The sequence below is a fragment of the Myotis nattereri genome (assembly GCF_964212035.1).
Source record: "Myotis nattereri genome assembly, chromosome: 8".
NCBI lineage: Eukaryota > Metazoa > Chordata > Mammalia > Chiroptera > Vespertilionidae > Myotis > Myotis nattereri.
The window spans coordinates 33,644,159-33,670,401 of NC_138083.1; the positions used below are offsets into that span (position 1 = coordinate 33,644,159).

At 51.1% G+C, this 26,243-nt stretch overlaps 2 protein-coding genes across 2 annotated transcripts; one reads left to right on the top strand and one right to left on the bottom strand.

Annotated features, from left to right (window-relative positions):
- Nucleotides 1–4,525: 4,525 nt before the first annotated feature.
- On the bottom strand, nucleotides 4,526–8,000 carry DEFB124 (defensin beta 124; the record flags this gene model as incomplete). Its single annotated transcript, XM_081097603.1, has 2 exons — nucleotides 4,526–4,683; nucleotides 7,943–8,000. 2 exons carry the CDS (start codon nucleotides 7,998–8,000, stop codon nucleotides 4,526–4,528), a joined length of 216 nt encoding a protein of 71 aa, XP_080953729.1.
- A 3,858-nt stretch (nucleotides 8,001–11,858) lies between these two features.
- REM1 (RRAD and GEM like GTPase 1) lies at nucleotides 11,859–21,125 on the top strand. Its single transcript, XM_081097735.1, has 5 exons — nucleotides 11,859–11,948; nucleotides 12,937–13,312; nucleotides 14,610–14,692; nucleotides 18,554–18,755; nucleotides 19,972–21,125. Exons 2-5 carry the CDS (start codon nucleotides 12,970–12,972, stop codon nucleotides 20,238–20,240), a joined length of 897 nt encoding a protein of 298 aa, XP_080953861.1. The 5' UTR covers nucleotides 11,859–11,948; nucleotides 12,937–12,969; the 3' UTR covers nucleotides 20,241–21,125.
- Nucleotides 21,126–26,243: the final 5,118 nt, after the last annotated feature.

Consider the following 26,243-nt stretch of genomic DNA (forward strand, 5'->3'; position numbering starts at 1 on the left):
ATATAAATTATACATATTAAATATGTCCATGGAAAGGTATCTCTATATAATATATCTATATCAAATATATAGATACCTATATCCATGTGGATATATTATACATACACACACATACACACTAGTTTGTAAGTTTTAAATATATATATATACACACAGTCAAATTGTCAGTAAAAAATTCATATATAACTTTTGACTCCCCCCAAACTTAACTACTAATAGACTACTGTTCACCAGAAGTCTTACTAAAAACGTAAACAGTCGGTTAACACTTTCTTAAATGTTATATGTATTATATACTGTATTCATACAATAAAGTAAGCAGAAAAAAGAGTGAGAGAAATGGTAAGGTGAAATCAATTTTAGTTTCTTTGTATGGTTTTTTTAATATATATTTTTATTGACTTCAGAGAGAGGAAGGGAGAAGAGAGAGACAGAAACATCAATGATGAGAGAGAATCACTGGTTAGCTACCTTCTGCACACCCCCTAATGGGGATGGAGCACGCAAGCCCGGCATGAGCCCTGACCGGGAATTGAACCGTGACCTCCTGATTCATAGGTCAACACTCAACCACTGAGCCACGCTGGCCAGGCCAATATTTATCAGTATTTGAAAAAACTGGGTGAAGGGCTTATGGGGATTCTTTGGACTACTCTTACAGGCTTCCTGTAAGTCTGAAATGACGTGGAGAAGGAGGCTAGTGGCACTCCTCTTGCCCAGTAGAAGTGGTAGCAGTTGTAGCATTTCTTTGACGGGGCACTTACAAGGTGCCAGATGATCTCATCTGACCCCTCAGCTGCCCCATTAAGAGCTGTCATCGAGCCATTTTGCAGAGAAGAATCCCGACATCAGACACAGGAAGGGACTTGCCCTGATCACACAGCCTGTGGCCTGTACCTGGCAGAGCTGGAGTCTGAACTTGAGTCTGTCTGACTCACTCCCAGAAATCACCACCATCTTCTCTGCAACAAGGACACAAATGCCCTCCAACTACATCTGAGACTGTGCAAAGGAAACCTGGCCTCATCACCCTCTGTAGAGCAACTGAGCGGGCGGGGTCAGAGTGCAGAGCTAAATTTAGTTCAATCCAGTTAAAAACTTGGTCTAATTCAACAACTTAAATATTCTCTTGAGGTTTCTTGAGTTCGGAGAAACTTGGTCTCTGTATAATTGCTCTGTCTTTCAGATGCCTCCTCTCCTCCCCCTGCTCCTCCCAATATGAAGGCTGGTCAGGGTGGGAAGATTCCATGGTTGGGTGCAGCTGCCATCTGCTGGGATCTGGATGGCTTGAGCCAGCCACTGGCTTTCAGCGATGGCTGGTGACTGGTGAACTGGTCTGGCCTCCTGCGGACTCACTGAGGCCTACTGGAGATGCAGCTCGCTGTGGTTCTGAGGTCATCTCTGGGGTTCTTATCTTGTCCTGTTCCTAGGCTTTGAATCCATGACCACCCTGACCCCACCAGGTTGGGTCCTAACACAGGCCTCGTGGCTCCCAGGTCAATGTCTTCAGAACCTACGGGAGGCTCAAAAGCAGGACTGAGATGCAGGTGCGCGCTTTGTTATTAGGTTAATTGAACGCTCCCCCCTGGCTTCCCCCTGGCTGGGAAAGAGCTGCGGCCTCCCTCCTCCCCTCCAGCTGCCTCTGGCGTATCCCCAGGTCCCTCTCATACCAGACACTAAAGCAGCGGTTCTCAACCTTCCTAATGCCGCGACCCTTTAATACAGTTCCTCATGTTGTGGTGACCCCCAATTTCATTGTTACAAATTGAACATAATTAAAGCATAGTGATTAATCACAAAAACAATATGTAATTATATATGTGTTTTCCGATGGTCTTAGGTGACCCCTGTGAAAGGGTCGTTCGACCCCCAAAGGGGTCGTGACCCACAGGTTGAGAACCGCTGCACTAAAGGGTTAACACCTGCCACAGCAGGTCGCCTCCAAGACTCTGCTCAGGCCCCAGGCTCCACATCCCTCTGATGGTCTGACCTTAGGTGTTTTGAACTCCCCCACTCCTTTCGCAGCCTGGCCACGCAGGGTCCCTTCTCTCCCTCCACCTCTACCCCAGACTTCTCTGAAAAGTCTGAGGACAGTGGACCAGAGCTCCCCACCCGTGAGGTTCCTCTCAACTTATCCCACACGCCTGTCCCCTTCTGGGCTCGATCTCAGGGTGAAGATGGCCCAACACTGAGGATCTCTCAATGGCCTTGCTCCCAAGCTGAAGTCTATGCTAGAGGCTAGAACAGCTAAACCAGTGGTTCTCAACCTTCTGGCCCTTTAAATACAGTTCCTCATGTTGTGACCCAACCATAAAATTATTTTCGTTGCTACTTCATAACTGTAATGTTGCTACTGTTATGAATCGTAATGTAAATATCTGGATGGTCTTAGGCAACCCCTGTGAAAGGGTCGTTCGACCGCCAAAGGGGTCGCGACCCACAGGTTGAGAACCGCTGAGCTAAACACTTCCTCCCTGGCCTTCGCTGCATCAGGAGCAGCCGTGTGATCCAAGCTGGCCCGTGAAAGGTAAGAAGTCTGTGAGGGAGCTTCTGCCGGGAGCCGGTCCATGCTTGCTGTTTCAAGGGACCTGGCATATATGGCATACTGTTTTTAATATGTTTGCTCACCTTCTTGGCACTATGTGTTTTAACCAAGGTCTCCTCTCTGAGAAAGGTTGTTTCCCCAGGTAGGGATTTTCCCCTGAAGTTAGGGAGGGAATAAAACCTCTTAACTAAGTGCCAGGTGGGTAATTAATCACTTTAACTACAAACAATCATGCTTAAGCTACATAATCTTTACTCCCTGGAATGGAGATAAGAAACGCCCTAACCTTTGAAATAGAGATTGATAGGATTGGAATCAACTGGTATAAATACAGATGTAAGAAGACAGAGAGAGACAGAAATTGGCACAGAACCTACACAGAACGTTCTCTAGAGACAGAAGAACTTCGCTGGAGAGAACATGGCAAAAGATCCTGGACTGAACCTGACTACAGAAATTGGCAAGAGAACCTGACTAGAACCTGGTGACTGAACCAGTCTGGAGAACCCGGACAGAACCTGGCTGGAGAACCTAGCGAGGGAACATGGCTACAGAACCTGGCTGGAGAACCTGGAGAACCTGGCTGGAGAACCTAGCAAGAGACCATGGACACAGAACCTGGCTGGAGATCTTAAGCAGAACCTCTCTGGAGATCCAGACCAGAACGTGGCTGGAGATCCTGGCTAGGCTGCTGATCAACTGAATGCTGTCTCCGTGTCCTTCCTTCTTCGCCGACTCCGTCCACACCTTTGGGGACCCCTGGACCCGCTGGGGTTGGACCCCGGCAAGCTTCCAGGGCAAGTTTTTATTTTCCTGATCAAAGTGAGACACTACCCCGTGCCAACCCTCCCCCCACTTCTTGCTTGAAAGTTAAACAATGATATGAGGCCTGAAGTTATGTGACCCAAGAGGACCCCAGAGATGCTTGCCCTGACATGGTTGCTACCTACCTCCAGATTTTCTTTTAAAATCCTCACATGAAGATATGTTTTAGAGAGAGGAAGGGGGGGAGAGAGAGAGAGAGAAGAATCTATCGGTTGCCTCCCATACTGGGATTGAACCTGCAGCTTAGGTATGCGCCCTAACTGGGGACCGAACCTTCAGCCCTTGGTGTAGGGGACAGCGCTCCAACCAATGGAGCCACCCAGCCAGGGCTCCTCCTCCAGATTTTTTTACGTGAGAAAAAGTAGTTCCTGAAAATTGAGTTTTCTGTTTTTTCAGCTAAACTCAATCCTGATACAGGAAGATTAGAATGCGTGTCTGCCGACCCACCTCCCCAACTCCGCTCAGGCGTCTCCCTGGTGTGCTGTCCCCACAGTTCCCTGGGCCCAGGAGGGCAGAGTGTTCCTCTAGTCCTCCTCCCTGTTTATGTGAAAACTTTGCTTTCATCAAATCCTTATTTTCTACCTGGGCAGGCTCTTAAAATGCTAAGACAGGAGATAAAGGAACACAGAAAAGTCCTTTCACTCTCAGTAGGACCTACCTTTCAAGCCTAATGCACCACCTCATTCTGCATGCCAGAATTGTGGCTTTAACTCTACTATTAATTCTTAATGTAATTAACTCCCTTTCTTGATAATTCTTGCGATTATTACAATTAACTCCTATTATGAACTCTGCCTTTCTTCTTGCATTCCTTCTATAAAGACCAATCTCCTGATAAGATAATTATCCCTGCTTTATGGATAAGGAGACTGGGGAGGCTGAGGGAAATTGAGCAATTTTTTTCCCAAGTTGGACAGAGCAAATGTGATACAGGCAAGACCGGAGCCATTTCCAATGGTCATTAATGCCCGCTCTCCTCGGGCACTTCACTTCCTCCACCAACCATCCCCCCATCTCTTCTACATCCCGGACCGCCCCTCTCTCCCCTCCCCAGCCCCAGAGGAGGTGGGGGTACAGGGTGGTGAGCAAGAAGCAAGAGGAGATGATGGGCACCATGTGTTTTATGAAGAGCAAGCGTGCCAGCCCCAGAACCGGCTACACATTGTCTGGCTTATGGGGCACTGGAGGCTTGAGTCCATAGGGGATACAGCACAGGGAGGCATCTGGGCACAGGTGCATGAAGGTTTCATACTTGGTGCAGTAAGTCCGGCAGGCTCCTTGGCCGTTCCAGCACCGTTTGAATTCGCTTCTCCCTGTGAAGAGGAAGCCCACAGGTCACAGGATAGCCCGGAGGTCACAGGTTAGGCCACTGTGAACGTATATAACCACGGGTCAAAGGTGAGGCCACGAGGCCAGGTTAGATCATAAGTTACCAGTTCGCTTTCTAGTTATGTGCTAGATGGCTGGTCATAGAGCCGTCCACAGCTCATAAGTTAGGCCACAGTCAGTACATGAGCTCTGACCACAGGTCAAGGGTTAGACTAGAGGTAACGGGCTAGACTCCCAGAGACAACTAGCTACAATTTAGACCTCAAATCTCAGTTCAGGTTTAGCCCACAGGTCACAAGTAAGACCACTGGTTATAAGTTAGAGACCAGTTTCTTGTCCAGAGTAATCCATACCCCAGGTACACTCGAAGCACTTTTCAAAATAACACTCTATTATTGTAGTTGGTCTTTCATTAACTGTATAACCACCCCTGTTATACAGTTAAGGAAACTGAGGCACAGAAAGATTAACAACTTTCCCCACAGTTACATGGCCATTGAGGAGCAGGGTGAGGATTCAAACTCAAGCAATCGGCTCCAGAATCCAAACTCATAGCCTTAACATTACCTGCCTCACACACGTAACGGACCTGTTTAACATTAAAATTTAGTGGAAGAATTTTTGTAAATGGTAAGGCGTTGGGGGCCTAGGGCCTGCACCCTCTCTGAGGGTCTTTGGTCACAGCAGGCGGGTGGGGAAGCATCTGCATTTATTCATTCAGCAAACATGAGGCACTGGCCGTGGAGGTGGTAAGTGCCCAGAAGGAAGTAATGGGTGCTGAATTGCCCATTAGGGCGGGTGTGGGAACATGGGGCGCAAGGAGGAGCACTTCTACAAGGCCTGTCTGTCACAGCGATATTTCTACACATACGACCCAGCAACTCAGAAGAACTGGGGCTGAATGGGAGGTGGAGGGGAGAAGTGCCTCTCCCTGAGTTAAAAGAGAGTCCTGCCGAAACCGGTTTGGCTCAGCGGATAGAGCGTCGGCCTGCGGACTGAGGGGTCCCAGGTTCGATTCCGGTCAAGGGCATGTGCCTGGGTTGCGGGCACATCCCCAGTGGGAGATGTGCAGGAGGCAGCTGATCGATGTTTCTCTCTCATCGATGTTTCTAACTCTCTATCTCTCTCCCTTCCTCTCTGTAAAAAATCAATAAAATATATATATATATTAAAAAAAAAAAAAGAGAGTCCTCAGAATCTTTACATGATACCGTGGGTGTTATTCAGCCCTGTCAACCGGCCCATCCTTTATCTTGCCAAGGTCGAGAACTTAGCATGATACAGAGCTGATCTCAAAAGCTCCCTGAGGCAGAGAACCCACACGCTGAAGGGGGTCTGCAGTATACTGATTAACGGGGTGGTGTGCACCCAGCTCAGACCCCCTGAGTCCAAATTCCAGCTCTGCCATTTCCCAGCTGCGTGGCCTGGGCCTCAGATTCCTCATCTGTACATCCCTCCTTCAGAGGGCAGTGAGAGGGGCTTTAATCATTTTAGCACAGTGGCCGGCAGGGAGTAAATACTCAATAAATGGCAAGTGATTTCATCAGAATGACAGCTTAGCGAGTTGAAGCAACCAAGGCTCAGTCTAGGCCAACCCTCTCATTTTACAGATAAAGAAAGGAAGGGACTTGCCCAACTTCTCCGGCCCAGTAAGTGGTGGGGCTCGTACCAGAACCCAGGACCGTGACTCCCAGCTGAAGGCAGTTCCTACAACATCTACTGTTAATCACATTTCAACCTCCCAACCACCTGAGATACAGCCGCTATTTTCTCCTACATGATCTGCTGTCCCTTCCTTTGACTTCATCTCCCTCCACCTTTCTTCTTGTGCTCCCCACTCCAGCCACACTGGCCTCCTCGCTGCTCCTGAAACATGTCTGTCTATCTATCTATCTATCTATCTATCTATCTATCTATCTAACTATCTATCATCTATATATCTATCATCTATATATCTATCTATCATCTATCGCCCTCCTGCCTCCTTCATCCTTGCTGCTCCCTTTGTCTGGGATGATCATCCCTATATAATAAGTCCTCACTTAACATCATCAATAGGTTCTGTGACTTTAAATGAAATGTATAAAGACATCAAGTTTACCAAGGGCTAATTGATATATACAAGAGTTAAGTTCCCACAGCACCTCATCAGCCTTATAACCAAACAATGTTAATCAGAACCTGCTGTATTCTCACTGTAGTCAGATCCTTGCTCAAACCTACCTTATATAAAATGATAAGAGATCTGAAATTTACTTCAAAATAATTCACTGGGCAGAAGGGGCAAGTGAACAACAAAACAGGATTGATTCAAGTTGATCATTGTTGAGGTTGGGTAATGGATACGGGGAGTTTTCTATACCATATTTTTAAATTTAGGTTTGAAGTTTTCTCAAATAAAATGATTTTTTTTAAAAAAAAAACTCACATCATTACGTTTTTCTCTATTTTTGCATGTTTACCTTTTTCCATAATAAAAGGTTTTTTAAAGCTCACTTGTTCCTTATATTATTCTGTCTACTTTCAGGTACATTTGAACTAAAAACTTAAAAAAAGAACTTATCAGCCCTGATCGGTTTGGTTCAGTGGCTAGAGCGTCAGCCTGGGGACTGAAGGGTCCCAGGTTCGATTCCGGTCAAGGGCATGTGCCTTGGTTGCGGGCGCGTTCGCAGGGAGGGGTGTGCAGGAGGCAGCTGGTCGGTGTTTCTCTCTCATTGATGTTTCTGATTCTCTATCCCTCTCCCTTCCTCTCTGTGAAAAATCAATAAAATATATTTTTTTAAAAACAGAACTTATCAGAGGCCTTTCAGCTCTTCCACCACCCCATGCACACACCACACTAACCCTTTGCCCTGCGTTTATTCTTCTTAGCCCTTATGACCCCCTGAAACAGTATATGTTTATTCGGTCCTTGTCTGTCTCCACTAACTAAAATATCAACTCCATGAAAGCAAGGACCTTGCTTTCTCTCACTACTGGATCCACAGCAATTGTACTAGTGCCTGGCACACAGTAAGTATTTTTCAAATGAACATTTGTTGAGTGAATCCCACTTTAAAGATTAGGAAACTGAAGTGCAGGCTGATCTAGCAGCCCCTTCTAAGCTGCTCAGAAAGCCAATGATGGGGCCAGAATTTAAAGATTGGTCCAGGCCTCCTCTCTTCCCCAGGAGGTGAGAACCTACTCCTTGTCTCTACACACACACACACACACACACACACACACACACACACACGATGTTACCTGGAGGCACATGACCCAGGACCAGGAGAAACACAATGAGCAGAAGCAGCTGTGTCATGGCCACGGGGCTTCTGGGAGGCCACTGGGGAGAGAACACAAGAGGAGAGGAGCCAAGCCCACCAAACCTGGCTGCCTTTATTCAACTGCAGATCAAGGCAGGAGCGTGGGCAGCAGGAGACTTAAGTGGGAGTCTGAGGCCTTATGGTCTCCAGGATGCAGCTGGATCTCAGCCAGCTCTGTGGGGAACTGGCTGGACACACTTCCAGAGGTTGCTGAGCTCTGAAACTGGGGACAGAATTTTCTGAAGCAATGTCTGGGGTCCGAAACTGGACAGCTTCCCCACCTGAAAGGGTAGGGAAAGCCTTGGCTTCAGAGAGACCTGCTTCAATGCCAGCAACGCCCTCTAATTGCTGTGGTACCTTGGACAAGTCTCTTAGCCTCTCTGAGCCCCAGGCTATCATCTAGGAAATGATCGCAAGCCCCCCTTGCAAAGCTAAATGCGTGGAGGATTCCCTTCCTGAAGCCAAGGAGGTGAAACCAGAACTCACTGAGCTGTCCAAACAGCACATATTCAGGCCTATGCAGGAAATGAGAAGAGTAATAGTTCCCCCCAAACAGAGAGTAATTGTTACCTAGCTCATTTAGAAGATTAAACAAAATAATACAAAGGGAGGCCTGGCTGGCGTGGCTCAGTGGTTGAGCGTCAACCTATGAACCGGGAGGTCACAGTTCGACTCCCGGTCAGGGCACGTGCCCAGGTTGCAGGCTCGATCCCGTGTGAGGCATGCAAAAGGCAGCCAATCAATGATTCTCAGTATTAATGTTTCTATCTCTCTCTTCCTCTCTGAAATTAATAAAAATATATTTAATGCCCTAACCAGTTTGGCTCAGTGGATAGAGCGTCGGCCTGCGGACTGAAAGGTCCCAGGTTCGATTCCGGTCAAGGGCATATACCTAGGTTGCGTGCACATCCCCAGTAGGGGGTGTGCAGGAGGCAGCTGGTCGATGTTTCTAACTCTCTATCCCTCTCCCTTCCTCTCTGTAAAAAGAAAAAAAAATCAATAAAATATATTTTTTAAAAAAATATATATATATTTAAAATAATAATAATGATATAAAGTGTGGCACCCAGGCCAGCAAGCAGCAGCAAGAAACACCTGGGGCTTGTTAAAAGTAAAAATTCTCAAGCTCTACCCAAACCTACTGAATCAAAAGCTTGGGAGTGGGTCTCAGCAGGCTGTGGCTTAAGAAGCCCTCCGACTGATTCGAGCATATTGCTAACGTGTGAGAACCCCGGAGATAGATCATGTGTATACAGAGCTTAGAACAGCGTCTGGTACACAGGCATCTGAGTTACATCTTGAAAGATGAGGAGAGGAAAGTATTCCAGGCAGAAGAAACATAATGTGCCTGGGAGTGTGGGGCATGGCCAGAACAAGGAATGTGTTGAGAGGAGATTGGAAATGACCCTGCAAAGGACAGTTTCTTTTTAAAACTCACATCATTACGTTATTCTGTATGTTTGCATGTTTACATTTTTCCATAATACAATGTTTTTCAGCAGCTTGTGTTGTTTCTTATATTATTCTTTCACTGTCATGTACATTTGAAATAAAAAATTTTTAAGCTTTTTCGAGACCTTTCACCACTCCCACCACCCCTCCTGCACCGCTATGCTAACCCCTTGCCCTGCTTTTACCAGTATTTACCATGGGCCTTGAGTACTGAGTTCAGGCTTTTCTATTGTAGACACTGGAGTTTTGTAGCAAAGGTGTAACCTGTTTAGATTTCAGTTTTATTTTTTAATTTATTTTGTATATATTTTTTATTGATTTCAGAGTGAAAGGGAGAGGGAGAGAGAGATAGAAACATCAATGATGAGAGAGATTCATTGATTGGCTGCCTCCTTCACGCCCCCTAGTGGGGATTGAGCCTGCAACCTGGGCATGTGTCCTTGACCAGAATTGAATCCGGGACTCTTCAGTCCGAACGAAGGCTGACACTCTATCCACTGAGCAAAACCAACTAGGGCTTTAATTTATTTTTTTATTAAATTTATTGGGGTGATGTTGGTTAATAGGATCATATACACTTCAAGTATACATTTCTATGATACATGACCTGTATATTGCATTGTGTGTCTACCACCCAAAGTCAAATCATCTGTCACCAAATATTTGGAGATTTGAGTTTTAAAGAAACAGAAATCCAGCCCTGGCGGGGCTCAGTGGTTAGAGCACTGGCAAAGAGTAGAGGGTTTGATTCCAGTCAAGGGCAGGCACTCAGTTTCGGGTCCCCCAGCCCCCGTGGGAGCACCTGTGGGAGGCAACCAATCAATGTGTCTCTCTCACATTGATGTTTCTCTCTCTCTCCCCCTCCTCCCTCCCTTCCAGTCTCTCTGGAAATCACTGGAAAAAATATCCTTGGGTGAGGTTTCTCCCTCCCCCACCACCTCGGGTGAGAATTAAAAAAGAAAGAAACCAAAATCCAAAGAACAGAGGTGGAGCTGGGACTTAAACTTGCCTCACTCTCAGACAATGTATGACCCTGCACCACTCCCAGCCCATCCTGTAGGTGGGGAAGGAAAGCCAAGCCACAGAAGGAAGCCAGGCGTGAAGGGGCTCAGCTGCTGTGGGAGTTGCCCTGAGCTGGACACTTGGACCCCTTCAGCCATGACAATGAGCCCCACCCACAGGTACAGCCAGTCTCCAGGGGCCTCACATACATACCTGCTCCAGTCCCTCATGACCTAAACGGAAGCGCCCTCCCCAAGAGCTTAGAACCTGGCCCATGGATGGCCGAACTCACCTCCCTACAGCCAACTTCTCTTCTATAACCAAGACCACAGTGTGTCTTTCCTCCTCCTACATTGCTGGGAAAAGATTTTTTTTAAAAAAGCTTGCCGAAACCGGTTTGGCTCAGTGGATAGAGCGTCAGCCTGCAAACTGAAAGGTCCCAGGTTCGATTCCGGTTAAGGGCATGTACCTGGGTTGCGGGCACATCCCCAGTAGGAGATGTGCAGGAGGCAGCTGATCGATGTTTCTCTCTCATCGATGTTTCTAACTGTCTATCTCTCTCCCTTTCTCTCTGTAAAAAATCAATAAAATATATTTAAAAAAAAAAAAAAAAGCTACAAACCTGTGATAGAAAGGGACAGTAGGTTGAGAGGCCCCTGAGTCTCAGGCCCAGGTAAGCCTGGGTATGTTCATCCTTAGTGTTGCTTAGGGATTAAACGAGCTACGAATTCAGACCATACCAGGCGGGCACAAGTGCTCAGTAAATATGAATCAGAGAGTGGGCAGCCATTCTTCCAGGTACAGGACAGCCCTAGCTGCATAACGTGTGCTTAACCTAGAATGTGGTGAGTGAAGGAATGATGCAAAAATAAGGTATCCAGAACTCCCCAGTGCAGACTTCCTGCACCACCCCCCCACCCCCACCCCTCAAGCCACCTTCCAAAATCAATTCTCCATCCCTGCAAAGCAGTTTCTGGCAGTGGAGCCCGCGAACTCTGCACCAGGATCACTTGGCACTTGTTTAAATCGCAGATCCCCGAGCCCCTCCCAGGGCTGCTGAATCTGTCTCGGTGGGCCTGGGTTCTGAACAGCCAACAAGCTCCCCCAGTGGTTTCTGTAAGGACCAAGGTCGTCGGGGCGCCCCATTGCTGGAGCGGGTAGTTGTGGGTGCACAGATGACCCAGACCCACCTCCTTCCTCTCTCTGGCCCCCACCCCAACACTGCCACCCCCACCCTCGACAAAGGCCGTGAGGGAGCGGGTCAGCTGACCCCTGCGTGGAGTCACTCAGCGGCCAAGGCCTCGGGGCGGGGACCCCGGGGCTGTCCCGCTGGGGCGGGGCTGGACGGGGCGGGGTCGCGGCTCCTCCCCCGCCGGGGCGGCGGGGCGGCGGGCGGGACAGGCCGGAGGGGCCGCGCGCCGAGGCGGTGGTACAGCCTGGAGCTGCCGGCAGCTGCGGGCCGGGGACCCTGGACCCCTCCCCAAGCCGAGGTAACGGCCCGCGCAGCCCGCCGCCAACTTCGTCAAGTTGGAGCGGAGTTCGCCCGGCGCCTGCATGGGGCGGGGGGTGGGGGGACGGTGTCCTGCGGGCAGGCGGGGGCGAGGGGGGCCTCGAACTCACATCCCAGGGGTGAGGGTCCTTCCAACTTGGGGCCCAGAGGGTTGGGTCGCCCCGGACAAGAACCCCGCCCGGATCAGGGGACTCACAACCAGGGCCGCGGGCTGGGCAAGTTGGGACTCAGACTCGGAGAATGGCACACGCACTCCCGGCCCCGGAGCGCCCCTCTCCGCCCCCCGCCAGGACCCTGTCCCGGCACCAAGCCTGGCCCCCCGCAGCCTCGGAGGCCCCCCCCCCCCCAGCAGCCACTGGAGGCAGTGCCAGCCGCTGCTGAATTTTTCACGTAGGGGGCGGGCCGGACACGCCGTTCCCATGGCACCAGGGCGCTCGGGTTACCGCGGAGGGAACCCCCGACCCCCATGCGCCTCAGCGTCCCAGCCCACCCATTCCTGCCTCTTCCTCAGCCCTCTTGAGGCGGGGCAGCGGAAGTGACCCCTCCCCAGGGGCCCTTACCCCTCCTCCACACCCCCATCTCCCAACCGAGGGGAAGAGGCCTGGGGGAAGGGGCGTCCCGGGTAATTCACATCCTTCCAGAGCCTGGGTCTCGTGTTCTGAGTGGGAGAGGCAGGTCTGTGCACACCGTGTGTGCGTGCTCGTGGGGGCGTCACCTCGCTGCTGCCCCTCTGCTGCCCGTGGGGGAGGAGATGATCCTCAAGGCACAGAAACCGGCCTCTGGGTGTGCACACATGTGCGTGCACAGCTTGCACACTCACCCTCCCAGCCTGACCCAGGCAGACCCTGGGCCTGAAGCCGGGAAGCCCCACCCCGAGGCGGGAGGCTCTGGAGGAAGCCACCTCGGGGCCCTGCAGAAGGGGCTCAGCGGACCTGCTCACCGCCCATTCCCCTTCTTACTCACGGAAGGAGGAAGGCAGGAGCCAAGGCCCCCTCCCCAGGATGACACTAAACACGCAGCAGGAAGCAAAGACGCCCCTGCGACGGCGAGCCAGCACCCCGCTGCCCCTGTCCTCCCGGGGCCGCCAGCCTGGCCTGTGCGCAGCGCCTTCCGCTTCCACTCAACCCCGGCACCCACGCCTGGGCCAGTCGGCCTCCCTCAACCCTCCCACCCAGCAGCCTTCCCCTGCCCCCGACGGCTGGTCCTCTGAATCCAGCGACTCGGAGGGCTCCTGGGAGGCCCTCTACCGCGTGGTGCTGCTGGGAGATCCTGGCGTAGGGAAGACCAGCCTGGCCAGCCTCTTCGCAGGGAAGCAAGAGCGGGAGCTCCATGAACAGCTGGGAGGTAGGGACACCGGGCTGGCTGGAACGTGGCCAAAGGAGTGATCAAGGGCACAAGGCTGCCAATAACAGCTGTACAGCTCATGCACTGCTCAGCTCATAGGGGCGTCATTCGCACAGACTATGACGTGGATATGCCCCCCTGGAGTTAGGCAGGGCACAGCCTGCACAATGGCTGTGGGAGAGAGATTCCTTGAATAGTGAGAATTTTGCCAGTTTTCATGGGTGAGAGATATGGGGTTGAGTCTCAAGTATAAAGAAATGGTGGACTTCCACCTCGCTTAGAAAGCCCTAGTCCCGACTCTCCCCTGACTCTCGGATCACCCCAGCTCCATAGATAACCACCCATGGCCACCACGCCCTGTGGCAAAACTAATATCCTGCCCAAAATGGAGACTCTCAGGCTCCAGGTTCCGGGCCCGGGGTTCCTTTATTCCCACAAGATGCAGTGAGCAGGGGCCCTAGGATGATGGGGGATGGGGATAGGGCAGAGGAAATGAAGATAGGTTTTCGCAGGACTGGCTGAGAGGACTAGGGTAAGTGGGGTGGGGAGTTGGTTAAAAGCAGAGAGCCCCGGGCCCCGCTCTGAGAGCTTGCCGGCCTGGGCCACTGGCCATCCCCGGCCCGGCCACCGGCAGCCGCTCTGGGGAAGCCGGCAAAGTGAGGAGGATAACTTAATGGAGTAATTATTCTACTCTTTCTACATGCAGAAATGTTTGTTTAAATATTTTAAATTGGGTTTTCGTTCACAGACACTGAGACTCTTTCCAAATCTGAAATAAAACTGTACTCGGTTTCAAAAAAAAAAAAAAAAGCAGAGAGAAGGTGGGGGGCACTCTAGCCAGGCCCTTTCTCCAGGCTCTGCCTCTCTGAGGGTGAGAACCCAGACGAGACGTGTGCATATGTGCATTTGTAGATGTGACAGACAAATGGGGAGACTGAGGCCCAGAGAGGGCAACATGACCTGCCTGAAGTATACAGTAAGCCAGGGACAGGGCAGGACTGGAGAATTCCCAGCCCAACTTTAACCCCACCACCCCACACTCATTCAATCAGCAACCACAACCACCAACGCTGTCTCAGTACCTACTGTGTGCCTCAGAGCATGCTGGCAGCTGGGGAGACCCGAGCTCCTCCTCCTGGAGCTTCTTGACCTATCAGGAGACACAGGCATCACATGAGTGTGGTGAACACTTCATGGAGAAGTAAAGGGGGTACAGTGACCATAAAGAGGGGCTAGGGAGCCACACCCTCCCCAGGCCTGCCCTCCTCCTGAGATCCAGCTCTTCCCTCCGTTACAGAAGATGTGTACGAGAGGACCCTCACAGTGGACGGAGAAGACACCACACTGCTGGTCATGGACACCTGGGAGGCTGAGAAACTGGTATGGCCCAAGCAGGATTTGGGGAGATGGGTGCTGAGCCTAGAACCAGACCCCTCCAAACCCCACAGCCTTTCCAACCAAAGACAGAACCTGGCGCCCTTCACCTCCTTTGCTCACTCCTCTGGTCCCCTCTCCACAGCCATCCAGGATGTGCTGCTTCCCCTGCAGGCCTCCCCCTCGTATCAGCCCCCTCATCCTGCTCCACCCACCTGCGCTGTGCAGAGGAAGGAACGCTGAGTTTAGCATCAAAATGTCTGCGGTTCAACCCGCTTTCTTTTTTGACCAGTTGTGTGTCTCTGTGACTTTCCTGCTCTGAGCTTCAGTTTCCTCACCTGATAAATGGGTCGATCATTCCCGCCTTCTTTACCAACTGTTTGTTTTCTTTAAATTCTTATGCAACTTCAGAGAGTTGAGCAGTTTTGAGCATGAAAAAAAATGCTGAACATGGGCGAAGAATCATAAATAATGACAACTCGTTAATTATAATTTAGTAGCTAAGGGAAAAGGTAACCAAAGGGTGTCCTTCCAGGGCCCCTTCTCGAGCAGGAAGAGAGCAGCAGGCAGGGGCATGTCCCTGTTGTGTTTTTCTTATCTTGTTTGAGTTTTCCGTTTTTCTTGCTGTACAAGTAGTACATGCTCACTATAGAACTTTGAAGAATACAACCAAGCAAAGAGAAGGATCTAAAAATCACCTGAGATTCCATCTCTCTAAGGAGTAGGTTCCTCCCCTAAAACTCAGGGAGGGCCTGGCCACAGAGGGTTTAAGAGGGCAGTGTTGGGTGATTGACAAAAATGGCGACAGCTCTAGTGATGGGCCCAAAGGCTGGGGATGAAGGAGCTGTTTAGCCAATTCTTTTTAACAAGCATAGAAGGAAACCCAGGTCCAAATGAACATAATAAAGATGATGATTCTCTCTTTTTAAAAATAAATAAATAAATAAAATTAAAAAATACCTTTTTATTGATATTTTACAGAGAGGAAGGGAGAGGGATAGAGAGTTAGAAACATCGATTAGAGAAAAACATCGATCAGCTGCCTCCTGCACACCCCCTACTGGGGATGTGCCCGCAACCAAGGTACATGCCCTTGTCCGGAATCGAACCTGGGACCCTTCAGTCCCCAGGCCGACGCTCTATTCCCTGAGCCAAACTGGTTAAGGCATGATGATGATTCTCTTAACAGCAGCTGACATTTATGTAGCATCCTCTTCCTAAGTGTTAGCCCCTGTGCTAAACACTGGACATACATTATGACATTCAGTTAAAACAAAAATTATACAGTGAGTGTTCTTCTGATCCCTATTCTATGATGAGGAAATGGAAGCTCAGAGAGGTTAAGTAATGTGTCCAAAGTTCTCAGCAAGTGAGATCCAAACCCAGACCTGGAAGAACCCACAGTCTGCACGTTTATGCACTAGGATAGCCCCTTCATCTCCCCTGGGAGCATCACCTTCTGAACCTCCAGCTGAGGTTCCACTCCTTCACCCATTTGGTCATTAAGAAACACTTGCTGCCCTGGCCGGTTTGGTTCAATGGATAGAGCATTGGCCTGTGGACCAAAGGGTCCCCGGTTCAATTCTGGTCAAGGGCACATGCAGGAGGCAACCAATCTATGTGTATCTCTCACATCAGTATTTCTCGGTCTTTCCCTTGCTCTTCCACTCTCTCTAAAAATCAATGGAAAAATATGCTCGGGTGATGATAAAAAAGAGGGGAAAAAAACACTTGCTGGGTATAAATCATTGGCCAGAACACTGGAGACCCAGCAGTGAATAAGGTAGACATGTTTTCTGGCCCCATGGAGCTCACAGGCTGCTAAGGGAGGGGCTATTTTTTTGGATGCTGGTAAGGGAGGGCCTACTTTGAGGGTCCTATGGGGCAGAGTCCAGTAGATTAAGAAGAGTGTTCAGCGCGAGGGTTCCATTTGGGAGACGGAGGAGGAAGAGTGCTGGACTAGAAGCAGGGGCTGGAGTTCTGTGCCCAGCTCTCTGTGTGGCCATGAGGAAGTTTTCTCTTCTCTGGCCCTTGGTTTTCCTACAAGTAAAATAAGAAAACTGAACCAGTTTCCCTGGTCAGTGACTGTGAAGGTAGCTCCCAAACAGGGCCCATACAGTAGCAGCCTTGTTGGAAGAAGCTTCCATTCCTTCCATCGTTAGGCTAGTCAGAGAGGCAGAATCTGAAAGAACTGGGTGGACCTTTGGCTCGTCCGGTGGTGCACTCACTTACTAGTATCTAACCATCAGGGAGAGAGAATGAAAAATCAAATTCTCGGGCCTCACCCCAGACCTCATGAATAAGAACCTGTATAAGTAGAATCCTGGAATCTATATTTAAAAATCACATCCCAAGAGATTCTTACCCACCAGTCCATGCAGCAACTGGCTTTTGGGATCCTAACCATAGAGCAAACTCTTCATAAATATTTGCGCAATGAATGAATGAATGAATGGTCGAGACTCACCATCTCATTCAACAGGTGAGAAAACTGAGACCCAGAAGGAGGGAGGGGCCTGTCCACAGTCGAGGTTGAAAACCCAGAATGAGCAGCTACAGCCATCTGACTCAGCCCACAGTTATTTGACCCGAGGATCGATGTGGCTCTTGAAAACTCACCCCCTCTGACAATGATGTTGACGATGGATCTGACGCTTTTCTATTCATCTATCTTATCTGGTTATCAGATAACTTTTCTGGCTTCTTTCCTCCTCACAAACAATTCCTCCACCACACTCAGTATTTCCCACGCCTGGCCCACTCTCTTCTCTCCTGCTCCACCTGCTCATCCCTTCAAATGCCACTCACAGGTCCACTGTGAGCCCTCCCACAATCCACCAGGTTGAGTTCTTCTGGCCTCCCTCCCCCACCCCCATGGCTTCTCCAGCTACTTTCATCTGGGTACTTATCACGGTGCATTATAACTCTCCATTTCCATAGCCTCCCTTCTAGAATCTAGACCAGGGGCGGGCAAACTTTTTGACTCGAGGGCCACCATGGGTTCTTAAACTGGACTGGAGGGCCGGAACAAAAGCATGGATGGGGTGTTTGTGTGAACTAATATAAATTCAAAGTAAACATCATTACATAAAAGGGTACGGTCTTTTTTTTCAATAGTTTTATTCATTTCAAACGGGCCGGATCCGGCCCACGGGCTGTAGTTTGCCCACGGCTGGTCTAGACCATGAGCTTTTGGAGGGCAAGAACTGTGTCTTATAAAGCTGTTACCAAGGTGGTCCAGTCTGAGTGCTGTCCCTGACAACAGAGCACCATCCAAAATGGAGTATCAAAATCATTCCAGTTCTTTCCTTTCCTTGGTCAAAAAACTTGGCAAGTACTCCACTTGCCTCTCCCACCCCCTATCCTTACACCCCACAGTTGCTCCTTCATCTCTTTAGAACCGTCCTGAAAATGCCTTCCCTTGAAATCAGCCTCCATCCTCACTTCTCTCCCTTCCTTTTTTCTCCTTTGAGGAGACAGCAGAAGACCAAAAGAACTGTCTTATATGACTGATCCCATTAAACAGGCAAAGCCAGAGCAGCTAAACAGCAAACCCTCCTTAGCGGGAAAAGGAACCAACTTTTTTTTTTTTGTCTCTAGTGCCCAGCCTACAGAAGGAACCAATGACTGAGAGAATGTAGTGAGGTAGTGTCATTAGCCCAATTTTTCAAGCAGAGAAACAGGCTCACAGAGGATCAGCGTATCACTACTTTGAGAGGAGAACAGGGAATTATGGCAGAATTTGTCCCTCAAACCTGCCCAAAGTATAAACCTTAGCTCCATCCCACCCGTTAAACCATCCCAGCCCCTTTCTCAGCCAAGGCCTCGGTAACCTCTGAGGATGGGCCTGGGGTCCCTCCCCTACAGGATGAAAGCTGGAGCCAGGAGTCCTGCCTGCAGGTGGGCAGTGCCTACGTCATCGTGTACTCCATCGCAGACAGGGGCAGCTTCGAGAGCGCCTCTGAGCTCCGCATTCAGCTAAGGCGCACACATCAGGCGGACCATGTGCCCATCATCCTGGTGGGCAACAAGGCGGACCTGGCACGCTGCCGGGAAGTCTCCGTGGAAGGTGAGCCCTCTGGTCCACCCTCCTCCGTATTCCTCTCAGCCCCACTGTCCCTGTTCCTCCTCTAGTGTGTCTCCATCTCAGTGACTGCCTGCCACCTACCACCCCCATTCTGCATCTCCTTGCCTCTGCCTGAAAGCTAGGAACCATTCCTGTCTCCTCTCACACTCCCCCAAACCGGTCCCAAAACCCTCCCTTAACCCCACATTCCCTTCACCCCATTCCCATAGCCTCTGACCCATTCCGCTATTTCCACTTTAGCCTGGGCCAGCCCCCACCCTAATTCTGTATCCCCACTTAATGAGTTCTCAACAGCTGCCACAGTTTCCCAGAACCAGATCTGACCTTGTCACTTCTTCGCTTTAAAAATTCCCATTTGGCTCTCTCATGCCCTTAGTCGGCGACACTTTATCCACCAGGCCTGATAGGCCTAGTCCTACAGGATTTTCAACTATTGAGACCTAAAAATTCCATTTATTGGCTGCAAAATAGAGCGAGAATTTATAAATTCCAAATTCAGAAAGCATTCGTTGTCTATAAAACATGCTATTGTGCCATCCAGCAACTGCAAACCAAAACGTTTAAGTTACTAGTACATATAAATAGCACTTAAAGTGAGGTGGGGATATTTTAATGGCTGGCATATCAGACGGGACTCATAAAGATCTAAAAATGGCCCTACTTTCAGGGACCAATCTAAAAATCATGGAATCTGAGACCCAGAGAGAGAGGAAGCCAGTTCCACTGGGTCACCAGCCACTGAGGACTGGAACTCAGGTCCCTGCCTCCCAGCCCAGTGGCATCCTGGAGATGGAAGACCATATGCTTTGTTGAGCAGACCCCCAAAACTCCGCAGCACAATCCCAGGAGGTTCCCTTAAAATGCAGGTTCCCAGAGCACACCCCAAACCCACTGAATCAGTACCTCTCCCCGGATGATTCTGATGCACAAATCAGACTCCTTCGCTGGCATTCAAGACTCTTCCCTACCTAGTCCCAGCCCGCCCCCCCACCCCCACCCCCCATCTTCCCAACCTCATTCTGCCACCAGCATCAGTCGCTAGCCTGTGCACTCCTTCCTCAAAGCCAGATCTGACTTCTTTCTGAGTGCCCTGGCACAATGTTTGGGGAAAGAAAGAAACTGCTTCCCGTGGAGACTGAACCCTCTCCGCTTCCTACCTTTCTCTCCTCCTCCACGCCCGCCCGTCCCTGCCTCCCAGAGGGACGCGCCTGCGCCGTCGTGTTCGACTGCAAGTTCATCGAGACCTCGGCCGCCCTGCAGCACAACGTGGCCGAGCTCTTCGAGGGCGTGGTGCGCCAGCTGCGCCTGCGCCGCCAGGACAGCGCCCGGGGCTGCCCCGCGCCCCGACGGCGGGCGAGCTTCGGCCAGCGAGCTCGGCGCTTCCTGGCCCGCCTGACAGCCCGCAGCGCCCGCCGCCGCGCACTCAAGGCCCGCTCCAAGTCCTGCCACAACCTGGCGGTGCTCTAGGCCCCACCCGCCCGCCCAGGGTGGTGAACACTGGGGTCCTCGACGCCCTACCGACGCCACCGAGGGAGGGGCCCCCGACGGGCAAAGGCGCAGTGACCTGGAGCGCGCATCGTGGGCGCATTTCCCGGAGCCACCGCTTCAGGGACCCCTCCGCCCGGGGAAGCGGTGTACGGACTATGGGACCCGACGCCCAAGCTCTGCACACAGTAGGGTTTGTTGGGATTTTTGGGTTTTTTTACACGATTTATGTCTTTTTGTAAAAAAACAAAACAAAACAAACAACTTTTCTTTATCCTCCAGCTCTGGCCAACCCTCAGAAACACTACCCCCATCTCCCCACCCCCCAAAAAACACCACAGACTAGAAGGATGTCCCGTCTGAATGCCCAGACTTCTTTGGGGTTCATCCAGGCCTCTCGACCTCCTACTCCCCATCCACACTGGCTACAGACCGGGTTAGCCTGCTGAGCTGTGTCAGGGTCAGTCAATAAAGTCATTGGATCTACTGTGCGTTCCCTGCCCCGGCCTCTGAGGGAGGCACAGTGGAGCACAGCCACAGTCCAGGGTGATGACCTCCTAGCTTCTCATTAGCCCATTTCTTTTTTAGATGGTCCTAGATAATAAAAGGCTGATATGCAAATTGTCATTTTGAGTTTGACCAGGGATCCGGCCAGCCGGCCAACCAACTGCCGGCGCCAGTCCCCCTGCCCTGGCCAGTCCCACCCTCGATCGCCCCCACCCCCGCCCCAATCCAGGGCAGGGCCGGCCTGCCAGACCCCACCCATTCATGAATTCATGCACCGGGCCTCTAGTAGAGGCATAAAACATTATCTGGAAAGAACTTTTGCGCTCATCCTGGCAATAAAATAGCTGGTGTTTGTTGGGAGCTGTCTGTGTACTACGACGTCACAATTATTAACTAATCTTCACAGCCCCTGTTCAGTAATTAGGAAACCGAGGCACAGGATGGTGAAGGCTCCTGCTCAAATTCATGCAACTGCTACAAGGGAAGTGGCCAGGATTTCCATCTTGTCAGTCTGGAGTCTGTACCCAACTTACCCACAGTCCTCTTGGAGAATGCGACAAAAAGCTATGGAGCCCCCTCCCCCCCCCAAAAAAATGGACTTTCAGACACAATTTTGCATACAATTTAAGGAGGGGAGGGGAGTGGACTCCGTGAAACTCAATCCATGTATCCCCAGGATGGACCCCCAATTTAGCCCAACTCATTCGTTTTTCAGAATGTAGAAACTGAAGCCCAGAGAGAGGACGTGAACACCCCAAAGCCACCCAGCCAGTGAGGGTGAGGACTAGACCCCAGGGCCCAGCCTTCTCCTATGTCTGTGCAGGAAGCAGGAGGTAGTGAGGCTTCTGGCTGGGGATGGGGTCTTGGGGTCAGGTCAGGAGTTTCCAGCATAAGGTGAAGGGGTGTCACTAATTGGAAAAGAGAACAAGATGTAAACAGTTTGGACCACGTGTCCCTGACTCCTGACACCACTGCCCCCAAACAGCTGCCCTTCCAGATGCCTCATCCCCTCCCCCCCCCAACATGGGCCCTGTCCGTGCCACCAGGAACAGGGTGCCAAGGAAGAGTAAAGCAGGGGCAGGCAAGCCATAGCCTGCAGCTGTGACATTCACCCCCCACCCCCAACCATCTTGCCAGCCAGGCACTGATGGCACCGATTTCCCCATCCCAACTCCAGCCTGGGGGAGGGAAGGGAAAGGAAGGGAGAAGGGTCTTCCCCACCCAAGCTGTCCCCAGCCTGTGGCCATGGGGGAGGGGCTGTAGTTGTGGAAAGTTGGCAGAGGCAGCCGGCAGCAGCCGGGAGAGTGGAAAAAATGATATCAAACCCGGAAAAATGCAGGCCGGATGGAGGGCCTGAGTCGGCCCTGGGAGGTGAGAAGGAGGGAGGGCAGAAGAGAGGGAGGGATGGGGCCCCACAGGCTGAGAAAGGAAGAAGGGCCAGGGAGAGAGCACAGGAGCAATTTCTGAGAAAACTGAAGACTCTCCTATCATTCTTTTCTTCATCCACTAATACTTATCCAGGGCCTACTATGTGCAGGACACAGTGCCAGGCTCTGGGCAGATGGCAATGAATAGAACGAGTAGGACGCTGTTCCTGGAGGCTGTTCCTGGAGCTCACAGTTGGGGGGGGGGGGGATAGGGGAGCAGATGGAAAACAAGTGAATAAAATAACTACAAACTTAGAAGGAGCTAAAAGTCAGGGTGGTCATAGAGGGCTCTAAAGACAGTCCAATCCACTCAGCTCACAGGTGGGGCAGCTGAGGGCCAGAGAGGGAGAGGGCTTACCTGAGGCTCCTGGGAGTGTGAGAGAAATCACTGAGACCAGGATTGGGGCCTGGGGAGGTGGGGGAAGTGGAATGGGAGGGAAGAAAGAAATAGTGCCAATATGGGGGCGGGGGGGGGGAATAGTATGCAGCCAGAACCATGGTTGAGGTCAAGGACCCTGAACCAGGGGATCTGTGTTCAAACCCTACTCTCCTGCACCTCTGTGGGCCTTAGTTTCCCCATCTGTAATATAGGATTCATGACAATTCCTTCCCTCAGAGTTGATGTGAGGATTAAATGACTTATGATGTGTAAAGTACTTAAAGCTGTTCCCACAGCTAGGAAGATTCAGTAAATGTTGATTCCTGCTATCTATCTATATAAAAGCCTAATATGTTAATTGTTCCTCTGACTGTTCAACTGTTTGACCAGTTGCTATGATGCGCACTGACCACCAGGGGGCAGATGCCCTGACCCATAGGTTAGCTTGCTGCTGGGGTCCTGCTGATCGGGACTGGGTGAGACAGACCGGACACACCCTGGAGCTCTCCCTTGGTCTCTCCTTGACCCCAATTGTGCACTGGTGGGGTCCCTCGGCCTGGCCTGCGCCCTCTCATAATCCAGGACCCTTTGGGGGATGTTGGAGAGCTGGTTTCAGCCTGATCCCCACAGGCCAGGCCAAGGGACCCCACTGGTGCACAAATCCGTGCACCAGGCCTCTAGTTATATAATAAGACCTTGGGGAAGCTAGGGTTTGTTGAGGGTAGGGTATTCTGAGACTGTGAAGACTTGCTTGAAGTCCTTGCCCTGCTATGACACTGGAGAACTTTAGGAAAATGTCTTCCCCTCTTGAGCCTCATTTCCCCACACATGAAATAAAGGGATTGAAACTGAACTTGTATTACATACTCATGTACTCATGGTTACTGCCTGCCTCCCCCACAGGAATGAAGGCCCCGTGAGGGCAGGGCCCTCAATGCTGCTCTCTCCTGAGCAGCTACAACAGTGCCTGGCTCAAAACAGGCAATTGGTAAATATTTGTTTAGTGTATTAATTAGCCAGTCTGTAAAATGGCCCTTCCAATCCTGACCTCTCTGATTCTAGGAGTCTGTGAATGAGGTATGGGTGGGAAAGCATGTGAGGAAACCACAATATTCCTCCCAGGGACATGGCCAATTATAGTCTAGAAAGTTCTTTCTCATCCATAAAAACATACTGGGGGAGGGAGGATGCTAACTTTGTTTTAATACTTTCTGTGTACTAGGCCCCATGCTATGTGCTTGCTATGCATTTTCTCATCTTATCACCACCATACCACCCACTTAGTAGGTTCCATTTAAAGATGAGCCTATTGAGGTTAAGAGAACCCAAAAAATTTGTCCCAGACCACACAGCAGAAAAGGGCATTCAGGATTTACTCTCAGACTAGGGAGAAACTTCTGTCTTCATTATACAATTGGGGAAACTGAGGCCCAGAGAAAGGAGATGAATTGCCCAAAGTCATCCTATCTAATAAAAGAGAAACATGGTAATTGGCGTACGACCGCTAACCTTCCCATTGGCTAATCAGCGAGATATGCAAATTAACTGCCAGCCAAGATGGCAGCTGGCAGCCAGGCAGCTTAAAGTGAATATGAGGCTTGCTTGCTTCAGTGATGGAGGACTCCAATGTTCCCCACCTGCCACTGCAGGCCTCTGAGCTGCAACTCTAAGCAACTATGTTACAAATATAGAAGCTAAACAAAACCCCAGAAACCTGCCTTAGTCCATGGGGCTTCAGCCAGCAGGATCTCAACATTGTTTCAAATACAGAAGGTAAACAAAGGCCAGAAACCTGCTTTCAGCAGTGGAGGCCTAAGGGCTGGAGCCAAGCCTCAAAGCTAAAGCTGGCCCAGAATAAAAAAAAAGAAAAAGAAAAAAAGGAGCAGTTGGGAGCTTCAGTCACTGGCCAGCCTGAAAACAGCCCTCAGCCCCTCACCCAGACTGGCCAGGCACCCCAGTGGGGAGCCCCACCCTGAAGGGTGTGTGACCAGCTGCAAACAGCCATCATCCCCTCACCCAGTCTGGCCAGGCACCCCAGTGGGGACCCCCACCCTGATCCAGGACACCCTTCAGGACAAACCAGCCGGCCCCAACCCGTGCACCAGGCCTCTATCCTATATAGTAAAAGAGTAATATGCCTCCCAGCACCGGGATCAGCGGAGCCGAGAGGCCTCCCGGCACCGGGATCAGTGTGACAGGGGGCAGCGCCCAAACCCCCTGATCGCCCTGTGGCTCTGTGTGTGACAGGGGGCGGAGCCACAACCTCCCTAACCGCCCTGCTCTGTTCGTGACAGGGGAAGGCACCCCAACCCCCTGATCAGCCCTGCTCTGTGCCTGATAGGGGGAGCTCCCCAACCCCCTGATCGCCCTGCAGCTCTGTGTATGACAAGGTGCGGCGCCCCAACCCCCTTATGGGCCCTGCTCTGTGTGTGACAGGGGGCAGCGCCCCAACCCCCTGATCAGCCCTGCTCTGTGTGTGATGAGGTAGAACCATAACCTCCCCATCGGCCCTGCCCTGAGTGTGAGAGTGGCAGCGCCCCAACCCCCTGATCGGCCCTGCTCTGTGGGTGACAGGGGGGAGCTCCTCAACCCCCTGATGGGCCCTGCTCTGTGAGTGACAGGGGGCAGCGCCCCAACCCCCTGATTGGCCCTGCTCTGTGAGTGACAGGGGGCAGTGCTCCAACCTCCTGATCAGCCCTACTCTGTGCGTGACAGGGGGTGGCACCGCAACCTCCCCATCGACCCTGCCTTGAGTGTGACAGGGGGTGGTGCCCCAACCCCCCAATCGGACCTACCCTGAGCGTGACTGAGGGTGGCATCGCAACCTCCCAATCCGCCCTGCTCTGTGCATGACAGGGGCAGCGCCCCAACTCCCCAATCAGCCCTGCTCTGAGCCCGACCAGGGGCTGCACCTAGGGATTGGGCCTGCCCTCTGCCACTGGGAGCAGGCCTAAGCCAGCAGGTCATTATCTCCAGAGGGGTCCCAGACTGCAAGAGGGCACAGGCCGGGCTGAGGGACCTCTCCTTCCCCCGAGTGCACAAATTTTTGTGCACCGGGCCTCTAGTCCTATATAATAAAAGCCTAATATGCAAATCAACTGAACGGCGGAATGACTGGTCGCTATAACGCATACTGACTCAACGCAGGAGCTGCCCCTAGCCCACAGGCCCCAGGCCAGCCAAGGCAGGTGCCAGCAGGGCCCTACCCCCAACCCCCGATCACCCTGCCTGCCACCCCACAGATTGGCCCTGATCACTAACCAGGTCTAGGGACCTTACCCATGCACGAATTTCATGCACCGGGCCTCTAGTGTAATAAGAGCAAACAATCATATCACTCTTATTATGTATCAGGTGCTGTGCTAAGTGCTTTGCATATATTAAATCCTCAAAACTGGTCAGTATTGCCCGGCTGCGATGGCTCAGTGGTTGAATCTATGAGCCAGGAGGTCACAGTTCTGATTCTCGGTCAGGGCACATGATGGGATTGCTGAGACGATCCTTGGTAGGGGATGTGCAGGAGGCAGCCAATCAATGATTCTCTCATATTTTTTTTTATTCTCTCATCATTTGATGTCTCTATCTCTCTTCCTCTCTGAAATCAATAAAAAAAATATTTTTAAAAAACTGCTCAATATTATCACCATGCCAGTTTTCAGATAAACTATAGCT